This window comes from Dendrobates tinctorius, unplaced genomic scaffold, assembly GCF_039654945.1.
Source record: "Dendrobates tinctorius isolate UK_male_01 unplaced genomic scaffold, ASM3965494v1 ptg000174l, whole genome shotgun sequence".
In the NCBI taxonomy this organism is placed as follows: Eukaryota; Metazoa; Chordata; class Amphibia; order Anura; family Dendrobatidae; genus Dendrobates; species Dendrobates tinctorius.
The window spans coordinates 9,840,310-9,855,419 of NW_027361841.1; the positions used below are offsets into that span (position 1 = coordinate 9,840,310).

General features: G+C 40.8%; 1 protein-coding gene across 1 annotated transcript in view; it reads left to right on the forward strand.

Moving 5' to 3' along the window:
• SEMA3A (semaphorin 3A) overlaps positions 1-15,110 on the forward strand; it is a 371,020-nt gene that overhangs the window by 325,295 nt on the left and 30,615 nt on the right. Inside the window, exons 13-14 of the mRNA XM_073551304.1 lie at positions 3,123-3,164; positions 13,686-13,843. Of these exons, the coding sequence (XP_073407405.1) occupies positions 3,123-3,164; positions 13,686-13,843 (200 nt within the window). The remainder of the gene's footprint in view (positions 1-3,122; positions 3,165-13,685; positions 13,844-15,110) is intronic.

Below are 15,110 nucleotides of genomic sequence, written 5' to 3' on the forward strand. Positions count from 1 at the left end.
CATTATCTCCTATCCTTGTATTAATGGCTTTCCATCCCTACCCTTATATGCAGGGTTCCTATAAAAAAATACACATCTTACTTAACTGGCCTGCTCGCCCTCGCTGCATCTCATTCCAGCGCCAGCAGCTCTTCTGGCCGAGCATTCATGTGTCTCCACTCATTAAGGTGATGAATATTCACTCCACGCCTATGGGAGTGGAAAGAGGTAAATATTCATTACCATAATGAGCAGCGACACATGATTGCTTGGCCAGAAGAGCTGCTGGAGATGATTCAGTAAGGGCATGGAGGGACGGTAAGTAGGATGTGTGCTGGAAGACAGCGGCTATACATGTGAACGCTATAAAAGAAAAACTCAGCTTATACACAAGAATATACGGTAATTGCCTCCCTGGAGCCGGGCTTTCAGTGCGGCATCTCACAGCTTTAAAATGTAATTCACCTGCAGATTAACTGCGTATCTGCAGGTTAATAGTGTTTTTTTAACATGACAGGTTACCTTTAATATACTGGTCATTAAGTTGGTATTATTATCTTCTATTTTTATTGCTGTATTGTTTTCCATAGAACAGCTATATTTCTTTATTATTTTCTCTTTATTCTCTCCATTAAATCTTTCATTTTTCTTGCCAAATTCTTTCTTTTACAAAGAAGTGAGTTGTCCTCAACCCTTTGAAATATTACTTCTACATGAATAAGCACATATTGCGTGCAGCTTATGAAAGTCTCTCTACGGCATCCTGCAGGTGTTTAAAAATCCAGTGTTAATATGGGCTGCTTAGAATATGTGAGGAAAAGTATGTGAAAACCTCAGAGTATAAAGCTGGAAGGCATACCAATCCATAACAATACCCAGAATGGCTACAAAACCCTTGAAAGGAAGAAAACAGAATTGAGGATAGTGACTTTTTTAATTCATGCAGACATCACAGTGAATTAATGAAAAGAACAAACACTTGTAAAGCACAGGTGCTCCATATTCTTAGCAGTAAATAATCTACAGTAGTAATGTGTGTGTGTATATTATATATATATATCTAAATATATAATCGTCTTATCATGTCTGTCTGTAACCGAAATCGCGGATCGCTGATTGGTCGCGGCAGCCAGGCCCGCAACCAATCAGCGACAGGCGCAGCTGTTTGTAACGGTAAGATGCGCCTGCCAATCAGCGGGCGCAGGCCTTAAACTGTAAAATAGAGAATTAAAATTAAAAAAAAGGTTATTCTCACCTTCCGACGGCCTCCTGTCTTCTTTCCATGCGCCCGGCCTCGCATTCCCAGTAATGCTTTGCGGTTTAGACCGCTGATGACGTCACTTTCGCGAGAGTGAGAAAGAAGACCGATGTCACTCTCGCGAGAGCGAAAAAGAAGACCGACGTCACTCTCGCGAGAGCGAGAAAGAAGACCGACGTCATCAGCGGTCTAAGCCACAAAGCATTACTGGCAACGCAAGGCTGGGTGGGGGAAAGAAGACAGGAGGCCGTCGGAAGGTGAGAATAACTTTTTTTAAATTTTGTAATATTATATTTTTACATGCTAGAGGGCTGCGGCAGTGATTGGTCGCGGCTACAGGGCCGAGTTGCTGATTGGTCGTGGACAGAGGGCCGCGACACTGATTGGCCGCGGCTACACGGAAAGGGGGTGAGGGGACCATGCATACCAGGATTGGGGGGTGAGGAGACCATGCATACCAGGAAAGGGGGTGAGGGGACCATGCACACCAGGATTGGGGGGAGGCGACCATGCATACCAGGATTGGGGGGTGAGGGGACCATTCATACCAGGATTGGGGGTGAGGGAACCATGCATACCAGGCTTGGGGGTGAGGGGACCATGCATACCAGGAAAGGGGGGTGAGGGGACCATGCATACCAGGATAGGGGGGTGAGGGGATCATGCATACCAGGATTGGGGGGTGAGAGGACCATGCATACCAGGAAAGGGGGGTGATGGTGAGCATACATACCAGGATTGGGGTGTGAGAGGACCATGCATACCAGCAAAGGGGGGTGAGGGGACCATGCATACCAAGAAAGGGGGTTGAGAGGACCATGCATACCAGGATAGGGGGGTGAGGGGACCATGCGTACTAGGATTGGGGGGTGAGGGAACCATGCATACCAGGAAAGGGGGCGAGGGGACAATGCATACCAGGATAGGGGGGGTGAGGGGACCATGCATACCAGGATTGGGGGGTGAGAGGACCATGCATACCAGGACTGGGGGGTGAGGGGACCATGCATAACAATAAAGGGGGTAAGAGGACCATGCATACCAGGATTGGGGGGTGAGGGGACCATGCATATCAGGAAAGAGGGTGAGGTTACCATGCATACCAGGAAAGGGGGGTGATGGTGAGCATACATGCCAGGATTGGGGTGTGAGAAGACCATGCATACCAGGATTGGGGGCTGAGAGGACCATGCATACCAGGATTGGTGGGTGAGGGGACCATGCATACCCCGAAAGGGGAGTAAGAGGACCATGCATACCAGGAAAGAGAGGTGAGAGAGAACCATGAATACCAGGATTGGGGGCTGAGAGGACCATGCATACCAGGATTGGTGGGTGAGGGGACCATGCATACCCCGAAAGGGGAGTAAGAGGACCATGCATACCAGGAAAGAGAGGTAAGAGAGGACCATGAATACCAGGATTGGGGGGTGAGAGGACCATGCATTCCTGGATTGGGGGGTCAGAGGACCATGCATACCAGGATAGAGTGTTGAGGGGTAGCATGCATATCAGGATTGGGGGTGAGAGAACCATACATATCAGGATTGGGGGTGAGAGAAGCATACATATCAGGATTGGGGGTTCATTATTGCATTATTATTAAATCTTTAAAAATAAACTGCATACATATTCTAGAATACCTGATGCGTTAGAATCGGGCCACCATCTAGTGTGTATGTATGTATGTATGTATGTATATATATATATATATATATATATATATAATCATTGTATTGTTTTATGTTACTACTACCTATTTTTTGTTTTTGTTGATTAGGAATCTTACATTTGTGACCTTTTGTTTTTATTTTTTTCCTTTTTATGTGATAATTATTATTTATGAATGTATGCTGATCTATATCTATATAACATTCCCCTATAGGAGCCAACTACAATTTCATCCATGGAGATCTCCACAAAGCAAGTATGCAGTGACTTTTATTTCTTTTACTATGTTTTCATTACCCTATAAATTCAACATCTCCCTGACGGAAACTTGGCCATTGCTGATTAATTAATTGTGATAACATCATTTTCCTTTAATTTGACGTCAGCAGGTTGTAGAACAGCGTCACTAAAGGCCATGTAGAAAGGAAACTTTTTCATGTACATATTACTCTTGCATTCTAAACACAACATAAACTTGTCAGCTAATGACTTGTTCCACAGTTACATTGAATTCTAATGCTGCTATATATTTTTTCCATGCCATTGAAATATCCAATCCAAAGAGGAAATATTGTATACATCTTTTAATGGCAATTGATAGCACATCCCATAATTATATATACTGTATAATATTGCTGTTCATATGTTTGCATTACAATACCTTCTTCAATGTATTGGTGCACGTGTGACTTCCTAATATGCTATACAGTACAGTCATGGCCAAAAGTTTTGAGAATGACACAAATATTAATTTTTACAAAGTCTACTGCTTCATTTTTTCTAATGGCAATTTGCATATACTCCAGAATGTTATAAAGAGTGATCAGCTTAACAGCAATTACTTGCAAAGTCAATATTTGCCTAGAAAATGAACTCTATCCCCCAAAACACATTTCAACATCATTGCAGCCCTGCCTTGAAAGGACCAGCTAACATCGTTTCAGTGATTGCTCCATTAACACAGGTGTGGGTGTTGATGAGGACAGGGCTGGAGATCAATCTGTCATGATTAAGTAAGAATGACACCACTGGACACTTTAAAAGGAGGCTGGTGCTTGGCATCATTGTTTCTCTTCTGTTAACCATGGTTATCTCTAAAGAAACACATGCAGTCATCATTGCACTGCACAAAAATGGCCTAACAGGGAAGAGTATCGCAGCTAGAAAGATTGCACCTCAGTCAACAATCTATCGCATCATCAAGAACTTCAAAGAGAGAGGTTCCCTTGTTGCCAAAAAGGCTCCAGGTCGCCCAAGAAAGACCAGCAAGCGCCAGGACCGTCTCTTAAAAGTGTTTCAGCTGTGGGATCGGGCTACCAGCAGTGCAGAGCTTGCTCAGGAATGGCAGCAGGCAGGTGTGAGTGCATCTGCACGCACTGTGAGGCAGAGACTCTTGGAGCAAGGCCTGGTCTCAAGGAGGGCAGCAAAGAAGCCACTTGTCTCCAGAAAAAACATCATGGACAGACTGATATTCTGCAAGAGGTACAGGGAGTGGACTGCTGAGGACTGGGGTAAAGTCATTTTCTCTGATGAATCCCCTTTTCGATTGTTTGGGACATCTGGAAAACGACTTATTCGGAGAAGACCAGGTGAGCGCTACCACCAGTCTTGTCTCATGCCAACTGTCAAGCATCCTGAAACCATTCATGTGTGGGGTTGCTTCTCAGCCAAAGGAATGGGCTCTCTCTCAGTCTTGCCTAAAAACACAGCGATGAATAAAGAATGGTACCAGAATGTCCTCCAAGAGCAACTTCTCCCAACCGTCCAAGAGCAGTTTGGCGATCAACAATGCCTTTTTCAACATGATGGAGCACCTTGCCATAAAGCGAAGGTGATAACTAATTGGCTCAGGGAACAAAACATAGAGATTTTGGGACCATGGCCTGGAAACTCCCCAGATCTTAATCCCATTGAGAACTTGTGGTCAATCATCAAGAGATGGGTGGACAAACAAAAACCTTCAAATTCAGACAAAATAAAAGCATTGATTTTGCAAGAATGGACTGCTATCAGTCAGGATTTGATCCAGAACTTGATTGAGAGCATGCCAGGGAGAATTGCTGAGGTCCTGAAGAAGAAGGGTCAACACTGCAAATATTGACTTGCTGCATTAACTCATTCTAACTGTCAATATAACCTTTTGCTACTCATAATATGATTGCAATTATATTTCTGTATGTGATAAAAACATCTGACAAACACACATAAAAACCAGAGGCCAGCAGATCATATGAAAATATAATATATGTGTCATTCTCTAAACTTTTGGCCATGACTGTAGGTCCATGTTCTTCTACTCGTCCTTCATTTCCAGAACCTTGTTCACATTCTGATTTCTGCGATAGCATTTTCATATGGTGCAGCTTCTTTTTAAAATATGAAAGCAAGAATCTACATAGTTGTTTTGGATTACAAATTATGTGGAATGCTAAAAATAGACTTAAAAAGTTTTACAACAATAAACATTTATCACCTATCCACAACATAAATGTTTGATAGTTAGGAGTGCCATTATTAGGCTACAGTCACACACCAGTATTTCGATCACTTTTTTACATCATTATTTGTAGGCCAAAACCAGGGGAGGAACAATTAGAGAAAAAGTATAATAGAAACACGTCACCACTTCTATATTTTTGGTCCACTGGTGGTTTTAGCTTACAAATATTGAAATAGTGAAATATTGACCAAAATACTGCCGTGTGAGCATAGCCTTAGAAAGGTTTCCTACAATGATGATCATAAGTTCTCTCTCTTCATGGCGAGGACTTAAAATAGGGTGGTGGTCAAGCATGCTTAGTGAAGGTCTAGTCAAACTATATGTGACTGACAGAGGCACAGCACTCAGGTACAGCCCTCGGTTGTTCTCAGCATTCTAATAAACAATGAAACCCATGATAATTGAGGGTCCCAATAGTGATGTCCCAAGAAAATAGCATGATCTATTCTTTACATCCTGAGCCTACCCTCCTTGCTCCTTTTCACTGTGAGGACTTAAAATAGAGTGGTGGTCAAGCATGCTTAGTGCAGTTCTATTCAAGGTTAATGGGACTGATCGAGGCAGAACACGAAGATACAACACTCAGTTGTTCTCATCATCCAAATATGCACAGAATCTAATGTTCCCAATAGTGATGTCCCAAGCAAACAGCATTTATAATCTATCAATATATTGAACATAAATGACATGGCCCAACACCCCCTTTTGGCTGAAAATATCTGCCTCTCTCCTAACACATTGTATATAACAATATTGCCACTGTATGCTGCATTAATAGTGAAAAATCAAAATTGCAGGGAAAAACCCAGGATTAATTGATTCACTGTGCTACATATATAGCTACAATACTTCTGATTACGTAAAAAATCAAATGATGGAGCAAGACTGTAGCTATAATAATATTGATAATTTTATTTGTATAGCGCCAACATATTCTGCAGCACTTCACATTTTAGAGGGGACTTGTATAGACAACTAGCTGAAGAGCCCGGTGCTGCCCGGGCATAGTAACTAACTGTGGTTGGTTATAGCAAATTATAATTATCCTCCATCCTATAGTCCCGTGCCCATATACCCATCATACATATCCACGATCCCATAGGCCCGTGCCCATATACCCATCATACATATCATCCATCCCATAGTCGAGTGCCCATATACCCATCACACATCCTCCATCAAATAGTCCCATGCCCATATACCCATCATACATATTCGCCATTCCATAGTCGAGCGCCCATATACCCATTACACATCCTTCATCTCATAGTCCCATGCCCATATACCCATCATACATATCCTCCATCCCATAGTCCAGTGCCCATATACCCATCACACATCCTCCATCCCATAGTCAACCATTATGACATCATAGTGAGCGGCGGGGCTTGCAACCTATGATGACATCAGCATCGCCATGGCAACGAATTGGTGAATTGGAACGCGTGGGGTTAAAATTTCACCTCACAACATAGCCTAGGACACTCTCGGGGTCCAGATGTGTGACTGTGCCAAATTTTGTGGCTGTAGCTGCGACGGTGCGGATGCCAATCCCAGACATACATACATACATACATACATACATACATACATACATACATACATACATACATACATAAATACATACACACACTTGAGCTTTATATATTAGATAAAAGACATTACAGCATAACAATAATCAAATAAACCAACAGATACCAAGAGGAATGAGGGCCCTGCTCACAAGCTTACAATTTATGAGGAAATAGGGGAGACACAAAATTTGGATGGCAACAGTTGCTTGTATTGTATGGTCCAGCCATCAATATAATAAAAGGGGTGATCACGAAATGTTGCATGAATCGATCACCAATCTTTATTACACGGACACATAGGGTTATTAAGTGCATGTAGGGTGTGTGAACAGATGATATGAGGGTTCTAGTTTTGAAGAAAACTTTGTATGGGAAAAACAGGGATAGTTAGATAGAAATGTTGAGTCTATAGAAATGCCTTTTTAGGGCGCGCTTTAAACTGTGGGTATTGAAGATTAATCAAAGTGTCCTGAATAGTGCATTCCAGAGAATGGGCACAGCTCGAGAGAAGTCTTGGAGACAGAAATAGGAGGTTCGGATTATTGAGGATGTTCATCTTAGGTCATTAGCATAATGGAAGGTACGGGTAGGGTGGTAGACCGAGATGAGGGAGGAGTTGTAGAGGGGTGCCTAACTGTGAATCGCTATGTGGGTGAGAGTGATGTTTATATTGAACTCTGCACTCTGTAAACCTACTCTTATGATTTCAAGGGACGATTTATTATTCTGGAATCATCCACAATTTCTCATGGACTCCCCTTCTTGGAGCATGATTGCTAATTCAACAATTGAGTACATAAAATCCATTACTTCTGTGAACCCTGTGGAGGTGTACTGCAAGAGAGGTAGGAGAGGAGGCGTCCTGGCACGCCTTCAGAGGAGAGGATTCAGAACAGCTCTTCCTTCACTCCACTTGGCTAATGTCCGTTCCTTATCTAACAAAATGGACGATCTGAGCTTACTTTGTAACATGAGATCTGATATGGCCAATTCAGCTGCTCTTTGTTTTACTGAGACCTGGTTGAATGAGACCATCCCTGATTGCAGTCTGGATCTACCTGGTTTTGTTATCTACAGAGCTGACCGTGATTGTGTAGCTTCAGGTAAACAAAGGGGGGGGTGGGTTATGTCTCTACATCAACACTAGCTGGTGCTGTGATGTTAACATACTGGGAAAAGGTTGCTCTCCAGATCTAGAGTACCTTGCACTCAATTGTAGACCATTTTACTCTCCAAGAGAGTTTTCATCTATGGTTCTGGTTGCAGTATATATTCCCCCTCAAGCATCTGTTAAAGCTGCTATTGGTGAATTAGCTTGCAAGATATCAGAATGGGAGAAGGGATCTCCAGAAGCATTTGTGATCGTAATGGGGGACTTTAACAAAGGAAAACTAAACCTGGATCTCCCCAAATTTACTCAACATATAAACTGCTTCACGAGAGAGAACAATACGCTTGATCACTGCTATACAGTCATAAAAGGGGCCTACAGGGCAGTGAGGAGAGCAGCAGTGGGCTTTTCAGATCATTGTCTAATTCATTTAATTCCAGCCTACAGGCAAAGGTTGAAAACATCCAAACCTACAGTTTATACAAAGAAGACATGGTCTGAGGAGGCAAAATTGCAACTACAAGCATGCTTTGAATGCACGGACTGGGAGGTATTCCAGGAAACATGCTCGGGTCTGGATGAATGGGTTGATGCAATGTCCTCATATATCCGTTTTTGTGAAGACACGTTTATTCCATCCAAATCTGTCCACTTTTGGGGAAACAACAAGCCGTGGTTTACAAATAAAGTCACGTTGATCCGTAAGAGAAAAGAGGAGGCTTATAAAGCAGGCGATATTACTGAATTCAAGAAACTTAGGAACTCGCTATCTAAAGAGATCAAGTTAGCCAAACACGAGTATGCAAAGATTCTGGAGGAAAGGTTCTCATCAAAAGATACTAGATCTGCATGGAGAGGATTAAGAGAGGTCACCAATTATAAAAGCCACCCCACTATAGTGAACCCCAGCAGAAGTCTGGCAGCAGAGTTAAATGAATTCTACTGCAGATTTGAGGCAAGCTCTACACACAGTGGCTATTCATCTCTAAGCTCCTCAGCCTGTTCATATAAAGATCATTCATTGTGCAACACCCAAGTAGTGATCTCCGAGGCAGAGGTATTACGCATCCTGAAGGGACTTAAGGTCAAAAAGGCACCTGGCCCTGATGGTGTATCTCCAATGTGTCTGAAAGTATGTGCTACCCAGCTTGCCCCTATACTGACAAATATATACAATGTGTCACCGAAAGAGTGCGTTGTACCTCAGTGTTGGAAAAGTTCCACAATTATCCCTGTCCCCAAGATAGTGGGATCCTCTGAGTTGAACGACTATAGACCAGTAGCACTCACATCTGTAGCTATGAAAGTCTTCGAAAGAATTATGATGTCCCAAATGATAAAATTCACGCAGAAGCTATGGGACCCGCTTCAGTTTGCCTATAAGGAGAATCGTTCAGCAAACGACACTGTCAATCTGGCACTGAAGTACATTTTGGATCATACAGATGAACTGCACTCATATGTCCGGATTCTTTTCATGGACTTTAGCTCAGCGTTCAATACCATTGATCCGAATTTACTTCATAAGAAAATGGTAGCTCTTGGAGTCCCTCTCAACTTATGCTTGTGGATTTAAAACTTCCTGACAGCCAGGATACAGAGTGTAAAAGTTGGACCATTCACTTCGGACACCTTGGTCACAAACATCGGGGCACCTCAGGGGTGTGTTTTGTCCCCGTTACTGTTTTCCCTCTATACGAATGATTGCATCTCTTCAGCAGACTCAGTAAAAATCTTGAAATTTGCCGATGATATGACACTGATTGGTCTCATCAGGGGAAATGCTGAAGACTTGTATCGGAGTGAGGTGAAAAGAATATGTGACTGGTGTAAAGCCAATAATCTTGTACTCAACACTAAAAAAACTGCTGAGATGGTTGTGGAATTTAGGAAAGATCAACATGAGATACTTCCAATCTACATCCATGACGAAGTGGTTCTTAGGGTCACAGAGACCAAATTCCTTGGTGTTATCATCTCTCATGATCTTAAATGGGGGAAAAAAGTGGATGCTGTTATAAGAAAAGCACAACAGAGGATGTTCTTCCTGCGTCAGCTGAAAAGATATGGTTTGTCTAAGAATCTGCTGATCTTATTCTTTAATGCTGTCATCAGATCTGTGATTTGTTCCTCTCTGATAGTCTGGTATGGGGGAGCCACTGCGCATGACAAACTCCGCTTACAAAGGACTTTCAGAACAACAGAGAGAATTATAGGTTCCCCCCTGCCTAAATTCCAGGATCTTTATGATAAGAGTATTCGATCCCACGCATTGAAAATTTCATCCGATCCCTCACACCCGGGACACTCCTCATTCCAACTACTCCATTCAGGACGTTGCTTCAGAGTCCCCAAATGCAGCACCAACCGCCATATGAACAGCTTCTATCCACTCTCTGTTCAACAATTAAATCGTCATGTGTAGACTATATACTGTATCTGCCTTGTTAGATGTTACTTGTTGTATCTGTTATATATTATGTTGCCTCTTTGCCACAAAGAATTCCTTGTATATATGTAATATGTACTTGGCGATAATAAATTTGATTGATTGATTGATTGTATCGGATGGGCAACCAGTGCAACTACTGGCAAAGGGTAAAGGCATCATCGTAGCAGTTGGAAAGAAATATGATTCTGGCTGCTGCTGCATTCAGGATAGATTGGAGAGGGGAGAGTTTAATAAGAGGGAGACTATAAGAGTGTGGAGGTGGTAGCATGACTGAGGGGGGTCTTGGATTTTAAAATATACATGATTAACAATTCTCTTGCATTTTTTTATATAAAATATATTTTCTGAGCTAGAATAGTATCAACTACTAATACACATTTACCTGGCACTATAAGAATACAGACGCAGATCTATTAAAGTGACCAAAGGAGAGAGGAAGCCATGCATGGGCTATTCTGCACCAATAATATTAAAATCCAGCTGCGGACAGTTAGAGAGAAGTTTGGTTTTTGCAGTAAATAATGTTTTTGATTGACAGCAATAAATATAACTTTGTGACAATTATGTGCAATAACAAAAAAAGCAGCTCATATGATTATTAGACATGGTTACACACTTTACAGTACATGGAATAATAATGTAAAAGCTCCTGTAACTTATTACAAAGTGCACATAGCAATATGACCAAGTTACAATTACATTCTCTAGGTCCATTGACGGGAAACTAGTTACCTATGTATTTTTAAACTTGGAAAGCAGACTTTATAAGGGAAGACATTAAACGTCCTGCTGTCCCATGATACTTTCGTTCACGCTCAAATGCAACGTTCTGAAATTCCAGATGAAGCTATGCATAATACATAGAGAAAACAATGCAAAAAAGAATTTATATTAAAGAAGGATTATGGAAAGGCTGTCATGTTTGAGTACTTTCGCTTACATATATTTCATTATTGCTTTTGTGAATCTGAGGCATATAATAAAGGCCGGATATGTCTAGCTGTTAAATGCGGCATTGCATAAATATTACAAATATTTTAAGAAATGCAGTAATGCCATTTGGAAACAGCTTGTACTCTCCATATGGGAAGTTTTTTTGTCTGAGTTAATTGTATTTGGCAATGAACATGTTTTATTTGAGAGCAGGCAAGGATCTATTGTGCTGGCAGAACTACAGATAAATGCATCAAAACATGTATTCTCCGCATAACTCCGGAAACACAGCTACAAGCTTCAAGGCTTTCTGTCTTGGGCAGTTTGACACTAAGTGAATGGGGACGGCTTTCTCCCATGATGGGAACTGTATTTGTCATAATATCCAGATACTGTATTCAGCTGCAATGTAGGATTTGCTTATAAAGAAGCACATGTTGTACGGTTTATATACAGTACTGTAGCTTAATGTCGTATTCCATATATTGCGTATAACCATATGGCCACTGTATGCTGTTTTTTTTTTTTTTTTAAAAAAAAAAAAAAGCAAAACTGCAGGAAAAAAAATAGGATTAATGAGTTCACTTGGTGTACTACTATTGTAGACAACTACAATGCTACTGATCACCTAAAAATCAAACAATGGGTCGGGGCTGTAACATTAGAAGCGCAGCGGTGGTAGTGTGGCTAAAGGGCCTGTCACACTAAGCGATATCGCTAGCAATATCGCTATAACATCACTGGTTTTGTGACGTAGCAGCAATATTGCTAGCGATATTGCTATGTCTGATACTTACCTCCGACCGCTCCCCCGCTGATATCGCTGATCGCGCGAGAACGTCCTGGACCGTTTCTCGTCGTCAGCTTCCTGCTGGGTTTCCTGCTGTGACGGCGAGCGACGCGTGGACGCAGGCGGGAGGATGTCAGGATCGCCTCGTCTGACAGGTAAGTAACGACCCCCGATCCCTGCGATGTCGCTGGTGAGATCTGCCTGTGTGGCAGCTCACATCTTTAACAATTCTGTTCTCTCTCCTCCTGTACCAATCAGCGACTCATTTTGTTCAAGATTATTGTACTTGTTTTTTATTACGTATCTCCCTCTTCACATGTAAAGTGTCTTGGAATAAATGGTGCTTTAATAAATAATAATATTTTATCCATAAAAAAAATTCTTGGATGCTATTGACTCATATTCACGTGTCCAGTATTTGGTTAGTATTTTACATCGGTATTTGTTCCCCTCCTGGTTTTGGCTTACAATCAGAGGAAAAGTATAATAGAAACACGTCACCACTTCTGGATTTTTTTTATCCGTTCCTGGTTTTGGCTTACAGATACTGACGTAATCTCTTGACCTAATACTGAACGTGTGAACGTGACCTTAAACTAAATTCTAGATATACCCATATGATAGATCTGGAGGATAATCCCCGTGACCACTAATTTCCATCCCCATCATCAGTATAATCTATATTTCCTATAATGTCATGGATAGCTTATTGAATGACTTTGATGCTGAATGTTCTGTATAGACCTTTTTTTTAAATGTATAGAAACATAATTAAAGGGGGGATCACCTGCTATTGTTTCTCCCCTGTAAGTCAAGAAGGAGAGCTGCTGCAGAAATAACTCACCAAGATGTTGCATTACATTCATTTAAAGCGGTATTAAGTAATGCCAGATTTTTTCTTGCAGTGGTTGAGGTAGATCACCAGCGGCTCAAAATTTTAGAGAAGAGGTTGACCTGATGAGAAATATATATTTTTTTTTTTTACTAAAATTGCAACTCCTCTGAATGTGTTTTATGGTTCTGATAATCAATAATAATGGAAATAAATAATAAAAATACTACAAATAAAATTCTCGATAAAGCAAAATCAATTCAACTAAACCAGAGAAACATAAAAACATAAAGTCAGAGAACCATAAATTATAGTGAATATTAAAGCATATGGAACAATAGATTTAAAGGCATATACTGTTACTTTTACAAGGAAAACATAGATTAGACTTTTTACTGTTCTGTCAAGCAAATTTTACAATAAATATAAATTCATATACTGTTAGTAAAAGTAAGAAAAAAAATAGATTAAACTTCTTACTATTCTGTCCAGCAAATTTTAGGAAATACAACTCATCAATGAAATGCTTTCACCATGTAATTTATTCCACTCATTTTGCTTTTAACAATAACATATTTTTTACAGCAACAACTGTACATTGGCTCACCGATGGGAGTTTCCCAGATCCCTTTACACCGCTGTGATGTTTATGGAAAAGCATGTGCTGAATGTTGTCTTGCCAGGGACCCCTATTGTGCCTGGGATGGTTCTTCATGCTCCCGCTACTTTCCTACTGCTAAAAGGTGATAACCTCTAAGACATACTGCTTATTGTATTAGCCTGTAGAGTATTACACACTCAGTGTGCCTTTAACATTCTTCCGACATGTCATAATCTCCATAACATATGGCTGCTTGGTGTTATAGGAACGAAAGCAAAGAGGGCAGATGGTATGAGCTGCTGAGTTTCATTTTATGGCATGAATTGAAATGCCTCAAACATGCATATGTCCATTTGACCTGAAGCAGCCTCAGAAAGAAAGGGAAAAAAAATAAGGAGCACAATGTTAAAGACTCATTATCATGAAAGGTCATCATACAGATTAATTCATTAATTATCATATAATTGAATGACTCATAATTACTGCCTTTGAACCGACGTTCCTCCCTCATTCATTACATATCAAAGATCTGAGACCACAGTTGAGCGCAGACAAAGTTACCACTTAGCTGCATGGAAATGCTTTGTGGCTCATGTTTCATAAACTCATGTGTTGACTTAATTTCCACATATGACATTTGTTTGATATTCTTGTTTAATTCTATAAATAGATTGGCATAATTACTCCCTGCTATTCTTTGAAATGTTTGACTTAAAAATAACAATAAGGAATTTTCTTGAGGGTCCACTTGTGCCCGGTGGTTTATTTTGATATATTAGTTAATTCAAATGGACAGCCAAGTTTAATAAAGCAAATGAATTATCCGCTAAGAAAACAATCACATTTGCAATGGGATCTCGAAATTAAATGTGATTGCTTTCTATTGAAAATGTCCTTGAACAAATTGAATCACCTCTGTGCAATTGTCCAATCTGTTCTTCGCGAGCACAAAGTAGACTGTAAGTAATCTATTCAATAAACAACCTTCCGAGGCAGCCGAGACACAGCACACTTCCCTTTCTGCCTTTGTGTAAAATGACTTTGATCCCCAGCAGAAAATAACTGATTATCCCTCTATAACAGCTGACATGACTGATGCAACCAAGTGTCTCTACACCAAGAATACTTGACTTTTGCATACAGGAAGCTGAGTGAGATGATTAGAAGCGGATTTACAGCTCTGTTCTCAGACTAATCCCCTTTGCTGTGTCCTGACTTTGCAAATCCTCTAGCCATTTTCTACAATGACATTTTTACCATTTATGCCAGGCTTTGTGTGCTCAGCTTTTGTTTATGAATGGACTTTTACAAACGTTCTATATTAAAAAAATAGATATATATAATACACACACACATTCCCCAATATTAAAATTGCGCCACCGAACAGGAACTGTCATGAAACTATGCAA